Genomic DNA, 17,850 nt, shown 5'->3' with positions numbered 1-17,850 from the left:
TAGCGTGTTATTAACACTTTTTAAAAATATGTCTGGAAATCTCCATTTTAACTTGAAGTGTGTGCCTAGAGTTCACCAGAAGGGTACGTGGCAGGTGGGAGTGAGAAGTCCTTTAGCCTTGACAGCAGGGCTGCCACGTTACACCAGCCCCAGCACGTGCTGCTCACGTGGAGTCCCCTGGAGTCGTGCAGTGCAGCAGCCCTGCGTGCTGATTGTCAGTGTAGTTAGAGTTCCAAAGGATCTGGGAGGTGTTTTTATTATTCTTTTACTTGGAAAAATCGCTCTTCTTTTTAGAACTGATGTCTGGGTCCGTGGCTGTGGGAGTCTTGCTGCAGGTCTGTGTGTACAGCCTGCAGAATGAAAGCAGGACTTGGTCTCAGGTGGTCAGAAGAGCAAGAGTAACCATCCTTGTCATGCAAATAAATGGAGGCTGTCCTGGGGTTGATGGGTGGCCTAGGGTGGTTGGAGCGTAGACAAATAATCTTAAGGTAAATTCTCCAAGAGAAGAGTGATTCATGGTCAGTATAATATCACTGGTACATTTATTAGATATTGCTATATTCCATTACCTATATAAAGGAGTTCATATTAGCTTAGTACAGGTGGTATTAGCCCCATTTTGCAGCTGAGCAAAATGAGGCTCAGAGGATTTAATCACCATGCTCAGCCATGGTCACAACTACTAACTGGCAAAACCATGATTTCAACCCAGGCCTGTCTGACTCTGAAACTTGAATTACGGAATTTTTAGTAAGATATGTTTTCTTAGGGACTGTTGGTAACCTTCTATTTAATTGAGCTTCACTGCTAGCTTTTAGTTATCTCTAAAGCGGCGCTCCCCAACCTTTTTGGCACCAGGGACTGGTTTCGTGGAAGACAGTTTTTCCACGGGGTGGGGGGTTGGGACGGTTCAGGCGGTAATGGGAGCGACGGGGAGCCGCAGATGAAGCTTCGCTGGCTTGCCGCCGCTCACCTCCTGCCGTGCGGCCCTGTGCCTGACAGGCCGGGGACAGGTACCGGTCCGTGGCCCGGGGGTTGGGGACCCCTGCTCTAAAGTATCATAAAGTTAGAATGCGACTTTTAGAATATCTGTACATAGTTTTTGTGTAACTGGGCAACAGGAACTTGTTAGATCCCAAGCACATGAGCTGCTGGAGGCCAGAACGTGCTCCTCGCCAAGTGCTGTTCTACAGAGCCAGCTGCTTTGGTTAGTCAGGTTGGACTTGCATAGTGGCAATTGCTCTGGCAATACCCATTCTCCTAGAGATTGTGAAACAGTATTGCAAAACCAAATGTCAAAGTAAACCAATCAAATTAATTTAATGGAAACCATTAAACAGGAATTTGTGGTTTTGGTTTTTCATCTTGGTCCCCCTGCTGTCTCCTTCCACTGCCTTGCTCTGAAACCAGTTTTAAGCCAATTGACAGGCAGGAGTGGTCAGAGAGAGAAATCTTCAACATAAATGTTATGTAAGTCCCTAGCAAGGCCCAGGTTGTCTAAGCATATTTTTTGTTTGTTTGTTTTTTGTTTTGTTTTTGTTTTTTGGTACGCGGGCCTCTCACTGTTGTGGTCTCTCCCGTTGCGGAGCACAGGCTCCGGACGCGCAAGCTCAGCGGCCATGGCTCACGGGCCCAGCCGCTCCGCAGTATGTGGGATCTTCCCGGACCGGGGCACGAACCCGCGTCCCCTGCATCGGCAGGCGGACTCTCAACCACTGCTCCACCAGGGAAGCGCTTGTCTAAGCATATTTAAAATACAAAGTCCAAGCTGGATTTCTAGAATATTTATTTTCAAGGAATACTATATTTGAAGCTGTCCTAACATGTCTTACTTTATCTGTTGAAAAGCCTATGTCTTGCTCCCCAGGTAGATTTGTACCTTCGTCCTTCCTTCCTTCCTGATTTTGTTTCCTTCCTTCCCTTCTTTTAACCCACATTTGTGAGGGAGGAAAATGGTGGCCTGGGATTGGGCTGTGCTGCATTTAAGGTGCCAGTGGAATGTCCGTGAGGCAGCTGGAAATGTGGGATCCGGGAGCAGCAACAGAACTTTGGAGGCTTTTATAGCAGGTCAGAGCTGGGTTCCAATCCTCACTCCACCCCTTCCCAGCTCTGTGAACTCGGGTAGATGTTGAAACTTCAGAACCCCATTTCTTACTATAACAGGGTTATAGTATCAACCCTGCAGATTATTGTGAGAATTAGAGTTAATGTTTATGAAAATATAGCATAGTGCCTGGTACACAGTAGGTGCTTAATAATTGGCAGTTTGTACTGTGTCCTGCTAGACGGCAAGCTACAGTGGGGAGGGCAGAGAGGTGTCTCAGATACTGTTCTATCTCGAGCACTGTGCCTGGCCCCTGGTACATGTTCATTTGTTGAGTGAGTTAAATCAATCAGGGAGACTCAGGAGAGGGAAGTGGTAAAGTCCAATTATAGACATTGGCTAGTTCAAGTCTCAGCTGGGAAAATGAAGGGGTTGACTAGAAGGGACCTGGGCCGAGCACAGATAATTAAGGACAGTTTGTTAAAGAGACCAGAGGAAGATCAAGGGGTTATCTTACAGTCAGAATGGGATTCACGAGCAACGCAGAGCCTTAAGAACTAAGCAGGGAAGAATCTCAGGAAGAAGGTGATGGGCAGCCATGTTCATTAGCCCAAGAGGTCGCGTGAGCTGATGCCCCCAGGTTGTCCATTAAAATGGATAATTAAGAAGCAGCTCCTCTGGCCGATTTATTCGTCTTTTGTTTATTCAGAGGCCAGATGGGAATAGAGCAGATGCTCAATAAATATTGGTTCAATTGAATTCATTTAGTCGGAGGATTCGTTTTCTTTGAGTTAGGCCATTGAGTTCCCATCCCAACTCCACGCACATTAGCCAGTAGGGTGGGTGCTGATACCACTGCTTACTTCATGGGGTCAGGGGTTGGTCAGATGAGGTGTGTGTAAAGCACTCAGCACAGGGACAGGCAGGGAAGAAGTGTTCTCAATAGATAGCTGCTCTCAGTGGACCCATTGGGCTCAGGAGCTCAGTATCAGGGCTTCTCAGCCAATTTCTCAGGCTTCCTGTGTTCCTGTTCTCTATTAGTAACACAGATGACTGTCTTGGTGGGCTGTGAGGTGCAGAACAGAAAGTACTCCCTCAAGAAAGTAATGAGATTCTGGTTTGTAGGTGAACTTAGTAGAAAGAGCACAGATTTGGGGCATCAGAGAGCCCTGAAGATGACTCACTGCTTGGCCATCACTTCGTTCTTTTGGATGCTTTATTTTAACCTTTCTGAGCTTTTGTTTTTCATTTGTGTTATTAAGGTAACTCCTCTGTCATAGGATACTTACCAAGGCCCCAGTGAGCTCTTAAGTGAAGTGTGTGGTACTTAATAAGTGAAAGTTATCTGAATGGTGTTTATAGAGGAGGTTCTGAATTTTTATTAACCTGTTTTATTTTTTAAAATTTTAATTGAAATATAGTTGATTTACAGTGTTGTGTTAGTTGCAGGTGTACAGCAGAGTGATTCAGTTCTACACACACACACACACACACACGGACACACACACACACACACGGACACATACACACACACACACACACACACGTATTCTTTTTAAAATTCTTTTCCATTATAGGTTATTACAAGATACTGAGTATAGTTGCCTCTGCTATACAGTAGGTCCTTGTTGGTTATCTACTTTACATATAGTAGTGTGTATAGTTTATTCCCAAACTCCTAATTTATCCCTCCCCACTTTCCTCTTTGGTAACCGTAAGTTTGTTTCTATGTCTGTGAGTCTATTTCTGTTTTGTAAATAAGTTCATTTGTATCATTTTTTTTAGATTCCACATATAAGTGATATCATAACCTGTTTTAATTTCTTACAATAAATTTCCTTTCCCCTAGCACTTTTCAATTGTTGTTCTTTTATCTAAGAAACTTCTCTAGAGTTTTTTCTGTACTTTTTTTCGTTGCTGTATTAACTCCTCCTGTTTTTCGGAAGGGATCTGCAAGTACTTTCTCCTAAAAATTAAAGACCAGTGGAGTAGCTTACCATACACAGTGACCTTTGCCTTGCAGGTCTAATGTTACTCTGGTCCAGGTAGCTTTGAATGAAGGCCAAAATTATAATTTGCAAATGCACTTAGGAAGTCAATGTCAAATTGATTAAGTCGTAGTTTGAGTTCCTTTATTTTAAAATGAGTACAAATTTATACCATCATAGAGAGGAATAAATCCTACTCTGTAGTTAACTTGCAAGTACTGATCTGTAGTAAATGAACACTTGTGAAGAGTAACCATGAGAACTAGCTTCTCCTTATGTCATTGAAGACACGGCCAGAAATAAAGAAGTAAGGAGCATTCTAGGTGAGATTCACTAACCAGTTTGTTTATGCTGATTAAAACTATAGGTTCTATGGCTTCCCTGGTGGCGCAGTGGTTGAGAGTCCGCCTGCCGATGCAGGGGACGTGGGTTCGTGCCCTGGTCCGGGAAGATCCCACATGCCGCAGAGCGGCTGGGCCCGTGAGCCATGGCCACTGAGCCTGCGTGTCCGGAGCCTGTGCTCTGCAACGGGAGAGGCCACAACAGTGAGAGGCCCGCGTACCTCAAAAAAAAAAAAGTATATATATATATATATATATATATATATATATGTTCTACTCATGGAATATAACATCTGGAAACAACTTTGGGGGTTCATTGGCCTCAATCCCTGTATTTTATATATTGCACGAAGTTAAAGCTCAGAGAACTAAAGTGATTTGCCTACAGTCACACAGCCAGTTGGTAGCTAGACAAGAATACCTGTTTTCAGGCTGTGATATTCTGCTTCGCCTTCTGGTGGTCAGACTTAGCATGAAGTTTGTGCATTGCCTTAAAATGCTTCTGACTTTTTCTCCCTTGGCCAGGCCACTTCTGGAATCCAGCTCATCACTGGTCACCCCTTCCCACTCTTGCATAAGGGTCCATGAACCCGTGGTTCAAGGCAGTGTCTGTTTCTGACCAGCGTATCAATCGGTCACAAATAAAAGTCTTCACGTCGCCTTCCTCTTGACATCTCTTTCTTGCAGACTCGCCAGCCCGTCTTTGTGCAGCTGCTGCAAGGTGTGTTCAGGGTTTACCACTGCAACTGGCTCATGCCGAGCCAGAAGGCCTCAGTGGAGAGCTGCATTCGGGTGCTCTCTGATGTAGGTAAGACACCAACTCAGGTTGGATTTAACATGATGAAAATGCGTTGCCCAGTGGTAATAAAGGCCACCTTGGATGGAGCAGTGGCTATAAAGCTCTGTGAGGCTTCCGCACCCGGGAGGCTGCACAGCCAGAACTGGAACTGAGATCTTCTTGATTCTTAAACCTCCTTTTCATCTTTCCAAGCCAGCACCTGCCAAAGTCCAGAGCCAGCAAGTCCCAAAGAAAGATAGGCTTTGAAAAACAAGATTCCACGGTTAAATGTTAGGCAACTCTTGGCAAGTCACAGAGCTCAAGTTTATTCAAGGCCCTGGGAAGCCCCTTGTTCAAGAAAGTGATTTGTTTAATCCGGTAAACATATTTGACCACATGGAAACTTTTTTTCGTGCAAAGCACATGTCCAATCCTGTGGAACGCCCTTTCTCAGAAATGGCGCACTGCTCTCTTCTGCCTCTTGATGATAAATGCTTCTCCATCCCCTCCCCCCAACCATGTATCACCTCTCCTAGGCAGCTTTGAAAGGAAGTTACAACCATTACTGCTCCCTTCACCCGGAGCTTGTCAGGCTCTGTTGCTTTGCCCTGTTCCACCCCCTCCCCATACATGCTATGCAATGCAAAGGGATAATCTTCCTGCCTAAATTGAGAAGGGTTGTCTGTCTCTAGTAGCTGTTAAGATCTCTGCAGACACCAGAAAAGACAAGCGGGGCTCTTAGCACTGTTGAGTAGCTGTGCAGCAAGTATAGATTGTGTTTACTAGGGCTCATTGCCCGATTTCAGTCGTCCCTGCCTGGTTTCCTTTATACTCATATGGAAGGTATTCGTGTCTTTTTATTATTTACGTGGTACTATTTCACAGAAAGAGATTAGGCTTTTGAAAGTGTGTACGTAACAGATTATAGGTTCGTGGTGTGATATCTCTCAAATAGGGTTCTGAGATGGGCTCCCCAGATAGCCCTAAATTCTGCCCATGTATGATCCTGCAACTTAAGGTTGTTGGTTAAAACTTGGGCAGATCTCTGAGTTCCTAGCCCAGTAATCATCAGAGAGAGGAAATGTTTTCATAGTCTTGGCCGTGATGAGGAAAGGCAAGGAGGGCTGGTATTTGTGAAACAGCAGAGCATGAAAACTGTACAACCCATTAACCCCAGCACTTTTTTTGCTTCTACTGGTATGAAGTTTTGAAGAGAAGGAACAGTTGTCTTAGTTTTTTCCATGTTGTTGGATTTCGCGTATGGAAAAAAGGATTGTTCGTCTAGTTATTTTCCTTTCTTAAGTTAACTGTTTCATTTTGCAGTCATTTTAGATTTATAAGAAAGTGGCCAAGATGACACAAGAGTTCCCATATATCCCTCACCCAGTTTCCCCCGCTGTCAACATCTTCCATTACCAGCTACGTTTGTCAAAACTAAGAAGCTGACATTGGCCTATTGCTATGAACTAAACTTCCAGACTTGATTTGGTTTTCACCACTTTTTTCCACTATTGTCCTTTTTCTGCTCCAGGATTCAGTGTAGGCTACTACATTGCATTTAGTTGTCATGCCTCCCCAGTCTCCTGTGGTCTGTGACAGTTTCTCAGACCTTCCTTATTTTCTGTGACCTTGACAATCTTGAGATGTCCTAGTCAGGTGTCTGTAGAATGTCCCCCATTGTGGTTTTTTTTCTTGCTCATCGGGTTACTTTTTTTTTTTTTTTTAACATCTTTATTGCAGTATACCCCACTGTGGATTTGACTAATGTTTTTCTCATGATGGGACTGGAATTGTCCTTTTTTGAAGGAAGTAAAAAAAAAAAAAATACAAGAGCCTATATGGAAAGACTAGCTTATGTCATTGTAAATATTATCTTTTGTACTATGTTTGGCTTGAAACAGCATTTTGTAGATTGTTGAAAGGATACCAAACTGGAGGATTTTTAGAAAAGCAGTTTACTGGCCAACTGAGTTCCCTGTCTTGATAATTCTTAAAGTGTATGAACACATCTGAGACCCTAAGAAGCTATTCATTGTGGAAGCCCCTTGAACTTTGACTTTGAGTTCCCTGAACTGTATGACCTTGGAGCATTATAAATTCTCTCAGAGCTGCTGCCCCTCAGAAGTCACATTGGAAAACCCGACCTAACAGATTATGAAGTTCAGTTGAGCTACTCCGTGTCCACACTCATGTTATAGGCGTGGACACATCTGCCTGCTGGATGGTGGGGGGGAGTTGTCTGTCTCTAGGGTGTCTCCCATCAAAATTGTAGGCTCACGAGTCCCCTTTCTCCTGTACAGCCAAGAGCCGGGCCATTGCCATCCCTGTGGACCTGGACAGCCAGGTCAACAACCTCTTCCTCAAGTCCCACAACATCGTGCAGAAAACTGCCATGAACTGGCGGCTGACGGCCCGCAATGCAGCTCGCAGAGACTCTGTCCTGGCAGCTTCCAGAGACTACCGGAATATCATCGAGCGATTGCAGGTAATGCCTGGTGCTGACAGAAGCGATCCTTAACCTGGCCTAAGACGGTTCCCCACACAGAAGTGCTTCCTGAAGCCAGAGAAAATCCAGGGTTGGCCACAGTATGGTGAGTGGACAGTCAAATGCAATGATGTTTGTGGGGCTAGGAGTGCAGAGCTACTTGGGACCAGAAAAGCTCCTGACAAAGTCCTGGTCTTTAGAGGTTATTCATTGATTTACAGATCTCTTTATGAAGAAGTCCCTCCTCTCTTATTAGGAAGGAGTACATCAGTGTTAGAAGAAGATGCTTAGAATAAGGGCATAACAGCTCCTTTTTGTTCATCAGCTTGGGATTTTAGCCTCTTGAATTAGTAGGTAAACAAGTGTAATCATGACTTGAGAGAGGAGTTTTATATCAAAATGAGCGAAATGAAAATAAAAGTGTTATTAAATTCTAGCTAGGATATACTCTTTTTTTTTTCTTAGTACCTATGAAGAAATGTGCTCTCCCTTTGTTAAAAGGGAGAGTAGTGAGAATTAGATGATGTTAAACACTTAAACATACATCTTAATATTAACATCTTCCTTTGAACAAGCACCCCAGGTGATTTTCTCACAGATGGTACCTGGACCACAGTTGGAGAATCACAGATCCTTCAGATGAGCTCAGTGCAATGGTGCAGTCGTGAAGAGCGTGATCTCAGGACAGTGCCTGGGTTCAAATTGTGGCTCTGCTGCTTAGAAGTGCATAACCTTGGGAAAGTTACTTAACTTCTCCAGTTTCCTAACTTGTAAAATAGTATAATAGTAACGCCTACGTCATGGGGTTGATATGAAGATTAAGAGAGTCAAGATGTTGCGGTTATCTTTGCCTGCCTAACAAAGGACAACAGCGATTGTTTTATGCTCTTTTAGTGTTGGAGGTTACTGGGCTCAGTGAGGTGTTTCTTCCTCAAGTCCTTTCATGCAGTTGCAATCAGATGGTGGTTCTGTTTGGACTCATCTTGAAATCTCTCTCACTCACATGTTGGGCAGTTGATACTGATTGTCAGCTGGGACCTCAGCTGTCACCTAAAATATCTACACATTGTCTCCCCATGTGGTCTGGGCTTCCTCACAACATGGCAGCTGGGTCCCAAAATAAGTCTCTCTTGAGAGAGATAAGTAAAAGCTGTTTTGCCTTAATGACCTGGCTTCAGAAATCACATAGCACCCCTTCTGTCATATTCTCTTGGTCAAGGCAGTGACATATGTCCATTTAGGTTCAAGGGGAGAGGACATGGACCCCATGTGATGGAAGGGATGTCAGTGACTCATTGTAAGAAGAGCGTGCAAGATAGTTTAGACTGTGTTGGCCATCTTTGGAAAATACAGTACACATAAAGCACACAGAACAGAGCCTGGCATGTAGTGAGCACTTGATCAGTGAGCTGCTCTTCTAATTATTATTACTATTATTATTGTTATGACTGTAATAATTATTATCATTTGGTGAAGTAAATGAACCTCTGAAGGTTACGTAAGTTACCTAAAGACGAATGAGTTCACTGTTTCATTCATCAACCCCACCCTAGGCACGGGGGATACAATGACCAAAACCAGAAGTAACCTTAACCCTCGTAGACTCTCAAGTGTTGGAAGGGAGACAAACATTAGTCAACTAATCACACAGATAAAAGTAAAATGGCAGGAGGGGCAAACACTGCAGAGGAATGAGTAGTGCTACGAAAGGCACTGATGAGGACGTTAATCTTGCCTGGAACTGGGGCTGGTGGTCAAGGAAGGCATTGCTGAGGAAGTAGCATTGGAACCGAGACCAGGAAACCGTAGGACTTACTTAAAGAATGGAGTGGAAGGGAAGGAGAGAGCATGTGTGTACAAAGACCACAGGAAGGTTAGTGTGGCCAGAACCCATGGAGCTGGGGAGGTGGGCAGCGCTTCGCAGGTCAAGGGAAGAATTTCAGCCTTGTTGTGACAGAACCGCTTCTTAAACAAAGGTAATTTGGTTCCTCATGGAGTGCTTCCTGACCCCACTATGTTTTAGAAAGAGGAAAGTTATTGTATTGTAGACTCATAACTGTATGAACACACCGTATTTTCTCCTGCTCAAACTAAATCAGTTATCTGTGGCTGCAGAAACATACCAGGGCTCTTCTTAGATCTATTATGCATACTCTTGGGGAATAGAATAAAATACATAAGTTTAGGTAGTGCTTGTTTTAAAGACTTGGCCAGTGGCTAAAGGGATCCTCGTTATCTAATGAATTATTGTCTGTCTGAGTCCCTGGAGTTACGAGATTGCCCAGAACAGCAAAAGTTGTCATAATGTGAGAACATTAAGTTGCAAAGGACGCGCTTATATAATTAACCCCCATTCAGACATACCCCCTCACTTAACACTAGCATCTCCCTCTGCCCATCGCTTCTCCATCCTTGTTTGTTGGTCTTTCCCTGATTGCCGAATGTTACACATTTGACAATACAATGCAAATCAATTGCAATGTGAAGTTCAAACCTGGCAAAAGATGCAAGATTTCATGAACACGATGCCGAAGAACTCCTTCAATCTCAAGCAAATGCTGGAGGCAAGTAACATTTTGCCAGAGTTAGGACCAGTAACTCTTGAAGAAGGGGAGATTGGGTGCTTTCTAAGAGGAAACTGGTAGGGAAACTGACAAAACCCTGAGAGAATTTTGCCAAAGCGGCCCTCTTTTTGACAGCGGTGTGCAAGTCACTCTGAATTAAGGGATGTGGCAATGTACTCGTACAAACTTTTTGGGAAAATTGTCCCCCCGCCTCCCCGCAAGAAATAGTTTGATTCATTCACGCATTCTTTAATGCATTCTAAATATTATTGCGTGATTACAGATTTTGTTAAATCTAAGATTAAGTAAACTTGTATTGACAAGTTTTAGTTTTAGTTTCTGGATCACCAGAAATTGGGTGGTCTGGATCACCCAATTCTTTATGAATTTTCGGCCTATGAAATTTGGGTCCCCAGTTGAGACGAATGCAATTAAAGTGGCCCTTTCCATGCAGATCTCCTTGGTTAACGGCTCCTCCTTACCCAGTACGCTGCGTTCTGTTCTTAGCCAGCATGCCGATGCCTTGGTTCTGAGTTAGCAAGCCAGACAGCAGACTTGAGCATCTTTTGAAGATAATTTCTCATCTGTTTTCTGCCATTTGCCTTTATACGGTGTTTGTTGTGTTGGTTTTGCTGCTCTTTCAACTTCTCTCTGTTTTCCTTTCCTACAGCTATGTGTTTTGCATTTGAAGACCATCATGCTCTCAGGGTACATGTATTTAGCATGTTGATACAGCATGTTCATTCATTTGTGTTCTCGTTTTTATATGACTTTTTATTATGTGAATAATTCATGCTCATTGGAAGTAATTTGACAATACTCACAAGAACCGATACATAGAAGAAAACTAGACTCACCCGTAGTTCCGCCACCCAGAGAAAACCACGAATGATGTTTTAATAATGTTTGCTGCATATCCTTGAGATATTAATGTTGTTTATAAGAAGCGGATCATATAGTCCATACTATTGTTTGACCATTTTTTGCACTCATATTGTAGACACCTTTCCATGTTGTCGAACGTCCTTTTTGCATCATATTTTAAAATATGTGGAATGATCCCTTAAGTAGCATAAGGACCATCTCACAGGGTGGGTGGGAATGATGACTTGTTATCACTTTGTTTTCTGTGTCAGGGCCTAATGCTTCAGGTAACCGTTGGGCAATGTCTAATAATTTGAGGCAAATACCAGACGGTGCTAAGGTTAGTCTAACCCAGTCTCGTCTGTGGTCATGCTTTAGGTCAGAAATGAATGTTCTCACCCTCCTGCAGTCAACTGTGGCCCAAGCTGCTCACCAAGGCTGTGCTTCCATTCCAGGACATCGTCTCTGCCCTGGAGGACCGTCTCAGGCCACTGGTGCAGGCCGAGTTATCTGTGCTGGTGGACGTCCTCCACAGGCCTGAGCTGCTCTTTCCGGAGAACACAGATGCCAGAAGAAAGTGTGAAAGCGGTGGCTTCATTTGCAAGTAAGCAGCCCCTTTCTCTGCGGAGCTCAGGGGCAGAATCCCACTGGCCAGACACAGCACTGGTTCCTGAAGAAGGAGGGGCTGGCCTGAGTTTTGACTTTGATGAGTACAAGGTCCCGTGCTAGGGATCTGTTCTGACCTTCCCAAAGTAAGTGTGTAGGTTCAGTCCTACTTACTGACACTTGTTTTGGTGAAAATTTCTCCTTTGAACTGCATGCCCATTTGTTCATCTCCATTCAACACGTGTGGATAGGGTGCCCACCATGAGCTGCCATACAGACTCAACAAGCCATGGCCTTTGTGCCCTCAAAAAGCTCTCACCTACCAGGGCCTCACAGTCTTTTCCTAACAGCTTTGTAGTTGGTTAGTTTGTGCCTTGGGGCAAAATCTAGAAGAAGCGATTGGTTCCGTCACCAGAAATCTCCATCTGATTTTCACCCTAAGTTTGGTTGGTTGGTTAGCTTGAGCATGGGCTCTGCCTGAGTTTCTTATTTTTCTGGGCCCCTCAAAGAATAAGACTGGACCAAGAGAACAGTGTGTTTGCTGCAACCATCGTACTCCTGAGGTTTTTTTACACCCCTGGCATATTTTAGCCACATTACTGACAATCCTCAGTGGATAAATAGCTGCACTTCCTAAATGAGCTGGTTTGAGGGAGCCCCTGTCTCTGTTCTCATTTCTCCACTATGTGGGGCCGACCCGTGGCCTGTTTGCTGTTACCGACCAGCAGGTGTCGCTATTGAGACACCAACGGGCTGTTCTTAGTGCAGGGAAGGCCCGGAAGCCTGTTTAACCTGGGAGCCCTTGGTAAATATTTGTTCATTAAATGACTAGTTACAATAAGTTGATTGTCAAGTGTGTTTTTTTTTTAAATTTAAAGATCGTTTCAGGGCTGTAATCCGTGGTTTTCCCCTCCATTCAGGTTAATAAAGCACACTAAACAGCTGCTAGAGGAGAATGAGGAGAAACTCTGCATTAAGGTCCTACAGACCCTCCGAGAAATGATGACCAAAGATAGAGGCTATGGAGAAAAGGTACTGCATTTTATTTTCATGTTAAAACTAGGTTTTGCTATTAAATTGAAGTGGAGTGGGAGCGGTTAGAAATCCACCTTAGTTCAGGCATATTCACTGAGGGGGTTAAATTTTTTTTTTTTTAAGCTATTTATCCTGCCCTGAAGGTAGCTAAATCATATGACTGTCTCCTTAAAGCCATATATACGTAGTTGTCTCTTACAGGCTGCTTGCCATACAATCTATAATCAGAAAAACAGCAACAGCAAGATTTTCCATATGTTTAAATTCCCAATGAGAATGCAAATGCCTCTTGTGTATCAAGGTGTGTGTTCCTGAACTTTGGGTTCCAGCTAAGCATACCTGTGGGTTTACTTGCTTCTTTCTGGTGAGATGTTACACAATCCTTCCAGTGTATGAAGAAACTGCCTCCAGTTCTAACTGGAATGAAGACGGACAAACATGTCACCTTTTCTAGTTGAGATTGGGAAATGGACCATCCCTAGGACATGAGACTTCTTAGCACATGCAGTGAGCAATGATGTACAGAGAGCAGCCCTCACACCCCCGATTTTGGTCCAAGTGGGGTAAAAAGAGCCCCATTGCTCTTCCTTTCTGCCCCCAGCAAAAAAGCATGGGCCTGAGTTTAAATCTCACCAGTCTTCATTTGAAGGTAATAATGTTCATTGTCTTCAAGCCACTTCTGTCAGCATTTTCCTAGCATGTAAATGTGCTGATATCACTGACTTGTCAAATACACAGTAACTCATTCATCTCTGTGAAGAAGCCTTGGTAATTAAATCACAGTCCTCATCAAAAGGGATGGTGACAGCCAGATTTTTACAAGTGTAAAAGTGTGTCAGAATCTTGCTTTCTAACCTAAGCAATATCTGTCATTAATATTAGAGCAATTTAATGTGTGAGGGTCTTTGGATAAGAAAAAATAAAACAGAAAGGTATGCAGTCCTTTTTGTGGTATACCTTTCTCCACTGCCCCCAAACCCAAGGCTTTTAAACGTCACTCTAAATTTGTACAATGTATAAATTAAAACTGGAATAAGTGTCGCTTAATTAGAAAATAAGTGTTTATAACTCAGGAGGAATTTTGTGTAGGAAACCTGCCAGAAAAGAGTTTATAAATATAAAAGCAAAGAACACTGGTACAAGTGGGAAGTAATGAGATGACCAGTCCGTACAACACCTGTGTAGACAGCTAGGTAGGTCTTGCACTAAAAAAAGGCGGGGGGTGGGCAGTAATAGAGAATACACTTAGCGAATAAGTAAGTAATAACCATTTATTCCACAAGATGTTTATTTTTCTTAAGGTGAGATTTAAGAAATGTTTTAAAAATATGACTCTAGTTATAGAAATTCACTCTCCGTAATACAATAAAATCCACCAAAGGGACCTTAACCAGCTGTGAATATATTAGCACCTCTGGGGCAGAGAACTTGATTTTAAAATGTGGAGACCACAATTTTCTCTTCTTGAGAATATGTTTCTTTCTATACCCAAGGTACTTAAGGTAAACTCTGTGTCTCAGCTCCAGTGAATTTTTCAAGTTGTGATTATACTTTTATTTCTCTGAAGTTTTTCTTTTTATAACATGGAAAGTAGAAGTACTAGGAGTTGGTCGAGTGTTTGCTGCTGAACAGAAAAGTACACCGGGGTCTTTGGGGTCGTGTAGAGGTGTGCTTCCCTGCTCCCTTTCACTACCCAGTAGAGCCAACAGGGAGAACACCGTCACGGCCCCCGGGAGACAGCAGACCTGAGATGTTGTACCACTGCCTGTGAGAAAGCTCATGGAGAATGACAGAGCCAGGGCTTGAAGAGGGCAGCAGATGGAGGTCACTATCAAAGAGTTACCAGAGTTGAGAAGAGGTTCTTAGGCTGTAGCTCAAATCCCTTTTCAGCTGGTGAAGAAATGAGTCATACCCTAGCAGATAGAGGCTGGGAGGCAGGATGACATTTCTCTCCAGTCTGATTGGAGCTGTCGTCCCCCTTGTTGAAAGTGAAAGTACTATAAGCAAGTATGGGAAATGCTCTGCCACCGAGGAAGACCTTCTGGAAACCCGTGCTCGTCAGCAGCTCCTGACCGGCAGCACGTGTGTGCCAAGCTTCTGGCCCCAGGCTCTGACTGCTGGAAAAGGCTCCTTAACCATTCGCTTTAAAAGGGGGTGGAGGCTGTTAAACGATTTCTGTTTCTTCCAGTTTGGTTGCTGGTATCCACTCTGTCCAGTTTCACGAAGGCTTTTGGAAAATGCCTTTGATGGTGTGTTGGCTGCCCCTGTTTGACTAAAGAAACGTGACGTATGGGACAGCCTGACTCTTTCAAGGGTGGAAGGAACCCAGACCCAAAGCAATAACCTTTCTTAGGCGAACCCGTGGGCATTAGTCGATAAAACAAATGAGGTGTCCTTTGGACTGCGTGCTTGGGACACAAGGGCAAGCGTGAATGCCGTTTCTGTCTTCTTGGCGCCATTTTTCTATTAGTTGCTTCTTAAGTGGAACTTGTCCCATGACTAACACCCTCGTGGGACATCCAGGGCTGTTCTCCTCCCTGCCCTGTCCTGAGCCTTCATGGTCATGGATCTGGTCCACTGGGCTCTGGTATCACCTGTGGTTTGCGTCAGGCCCTAGGAGTCAGATCCGTGAGAAGCCAGTGGTCAGTCCACTTGTCTTGGTTCATTGCCTGAGATGTGCCCATCCAAGAACTATGACATATGATGGAAAGGTAAGGGCTGGACAAAGAAGATGGTCACAGAATTTAATCATGATCATTTAGGAATTAAATAAGTCCTCTTTTACTATTGTGTCTCTAAAATGCAAAGGACCAGCCATATTTCCCAAGGAGTGGCAAATGTAAAATAAAGGAATATTTCAAAAGATCACCAAAATAACGATGGAATACATTTTTGTGTGATTCTTGTGTTTTTCTGTCCAATGTATTCAAAGTTAATCAACTTTAAAATCAGGACTTTGCAACCATTCTGTGTGTGCAGTGCCTACTAAACTCTGCTTTTAATTTACGGATTAAACCATTAAAAAAAATAACCTCCTGTAGCGAAATGTCTCTAAAATTTAACCTGAATCTCTCTATAACTCGTAGAACATCTTTAAGCTCTTAGACCCTGCTTGAAAGGAAAGTGTAATTATTTTATATACTGGCTACTCTGTAATCTACTGTAGGATTTTTATTAAGCTACTTTTTATTTAAGTTATTAGTCACAGGGATTTGGAAAGAAATTCAGAGGCCGACAATTAATGTGAAAGTGTACCTCAATTTATTTAAAGTCCATTTTTTTCTTCTGAATAATAATAGCTGTTATACTACTAGAGAGTTTTTGACCTTAAGTAATGTCAGGGTTTTCATTTCATACGAATTGTCAGTCCCCTGTTAATTACTGGTGCTTCTTTTCTCTAGGTGAATAAACTATTAACATTTCCAACTACCAGTGTTGCTAATAGGAGTTTAAATTTGCAAAATGTACTAAATGTTAATGAAACATAATATTTAGTACATTTTGTGGATCATCCATCTATCATCAAACAAGCATAATGGTGATTAGTGCTTTTGTTTTTTCTTTCTCTTGAACTTGATGCTAATAAATCATTTACTTGTTACTACTATCACTTGGGTAGGCACTAATCACCTTAGGGGAAATCTGTTCTCTTTAATCATCAACAGTATCAGGATTCGGAGCTTCTGGGCTTGGTATATGTTGGTCTTACTACTTATATTGAAGTTGGATCTGACTTAGTCCAGTGATAATTTGGACTGCAGACTCCCGCCTCCCCCACTGAATGGGAAGATGAGTCCAAAGAAAGAATTTTGTCCTAAGCTGAGTTGATCAGTGTTTAGGATCAGTGTTTAGCCTTTGACTCTACTCCTTGCCATCCTCTTCTGAAAGGATATGGTTCTTGATTGGGGAACTTGCCCTTGCCCACAGCTCAGTTCAAGGGTTCTCTCTACAAGAGAGTGCAAAGGTGCTGTCCTGGGCTCTTGGTTAAGTGACCTGCGAGGTTTGATACCTGGCATGTGAACAAAGGGTGGCAGCACCCTGCCCGTTTGTTCCGGAGCAGAGCATTGCAGAGCAGATGTCAGGGTGAGGTACACCGGTGTCGAGAACGCCTGCGCCTCTTAAGATGGTCATGATGCTTCAACCTGAGTCAGTGATAAGAATACAGTGACAAAGTTTCTAACACTTAGCTCGCTCGTATTTCCTTTTCTAACACTTCCTTCTTTTTCTCCCCCCCCCCCTTTTTTCTTTTCCAGCTGATTTCCATTGATGAATTGGAAAATGCAGAGGTCCTAATTTCATTTTTTTTTTAAGTGTCCCATGGTGATGTTTCCATGACCCTCTGCCAGTGAACTTTGTGATCTGTCCCCTAGTCTCTGCAGCGTCTAGTATCTGACTTTGTGTAGTGTTGCCTCTGGGAGTGAGTCGAGTCCTTTGTGTTTGTGTCAGCATTTCCCATGAGTTTGTTTGCCATTTGTCTTTGGAGATCCCATCTGAGTCTAGATAAAGATTTCCTAAGCTGTGATAAGATGTCAATCCTTCACTGTCTAGAATCTCAACTGAATTTGTGGTTGACACTGGCTAGTAACATATCTCTGAAACTGAGTGTCGATATTACCATGAGGAGCTTTTCTGTCCATATGTGAAGCACCCATGCAAAAAGAAATAACTACATTGGTATAGTGTGGAAGTAGTCAAAGAAAAACCAAACCACTGCTCTCTTGGCCTACATGTTGGAAGTGTTAAGTGTGAGGGGTCATATAAAATTTTGTCAAAGTGCCGTGCAAATTCCACAGCCCTGGTTGAGACCTGCCAGCTGCTGGCTTGTGGTGGGATTAGGAATGTACAATATCCCTGGGTTCTCTTCTAGAAAAACCAACTAGAGATCAAGAAATTGAAATGTCATCTGATGGTTTCTATACTTATGTATCAAACTAGTTTCATTTACCCAGAATGACCCGGGAGACTGATGAGTGGCCGTTGTATTTGGGATTTGAGGGTGTCTTAAATATTTTCTCTCCTATGAATATTTTTCAACATTTCTTGCCATATCTGTAGGATGTGATACATGTTTGGTAAATGATAATAGAAAGGATTAATGAGGGGAATTAATGCATATAATTGAGGGAGTTTAATTGCTTAGTAAAT

The 17,850-nt window shown here is 43.1% G+C and overlaps 1 protein-coding gene across 11 annotated transcripts in view; it reads left to right on the top strand.

The window, feature by feature from the left end:
- Nucleotides 1-17,850, top strand: part of ITPR1 (inositol 1,4,5-trisphosphate receptor type 1) — a 320,128-nt gene that overhangs the window by 184,455 nt on the left and 117,823 nt on the right. For 8 of the 11 annotated variants that reach the window (XM_049693591.1, XM_033437203.2, XM_033437207.2 and 5 more), the window contains 5 exons: nt 5,061-5,181; nt 7,452-7,636; nt 11,520-11,668; nt 12,591-12,702; nt 16,959-16,991. In XM_049693591.1, coding sequence (XP_049549548.1) covers nt 5,061-5,181; nt 7,452-7,636; nt 11,520-11,668; nt 12,591-12,702; nt 16,959-16,991 — 600 coding nt within the window. The remainder of the gene's footprint in view (nt 1-5,060; nt 5,182-7,451; nt 7,637-11,519; nt 11,669-12,590; nt 12,703-16,958; nt 16,992-17,850) is intronic. The other 3 variants (XM_049693590.1, XM_033437209.2, XM_049693589.1) reach the window with 1 other exon arrangement.

Source organism: Orcinus orca, chromosome 10 (assembly GCF_937001465.1).
Source record: "Orcinus orca chromosome 10, mOrcOrc1.1, whole genome shotgun sequence".
In the NCBI taxonomy this organism is placed as follows: Eukaryota; Metazoa; Chordata; class Mammalia; order Artiodactyla; family Delphinidae; genus Orcinus; species Orcinus orca.
The sequence above is the reverse complement of the archived record's forward strand: the minus strand, read 5'-3'. Positions and strand labels throughout refer to the sequence as shown.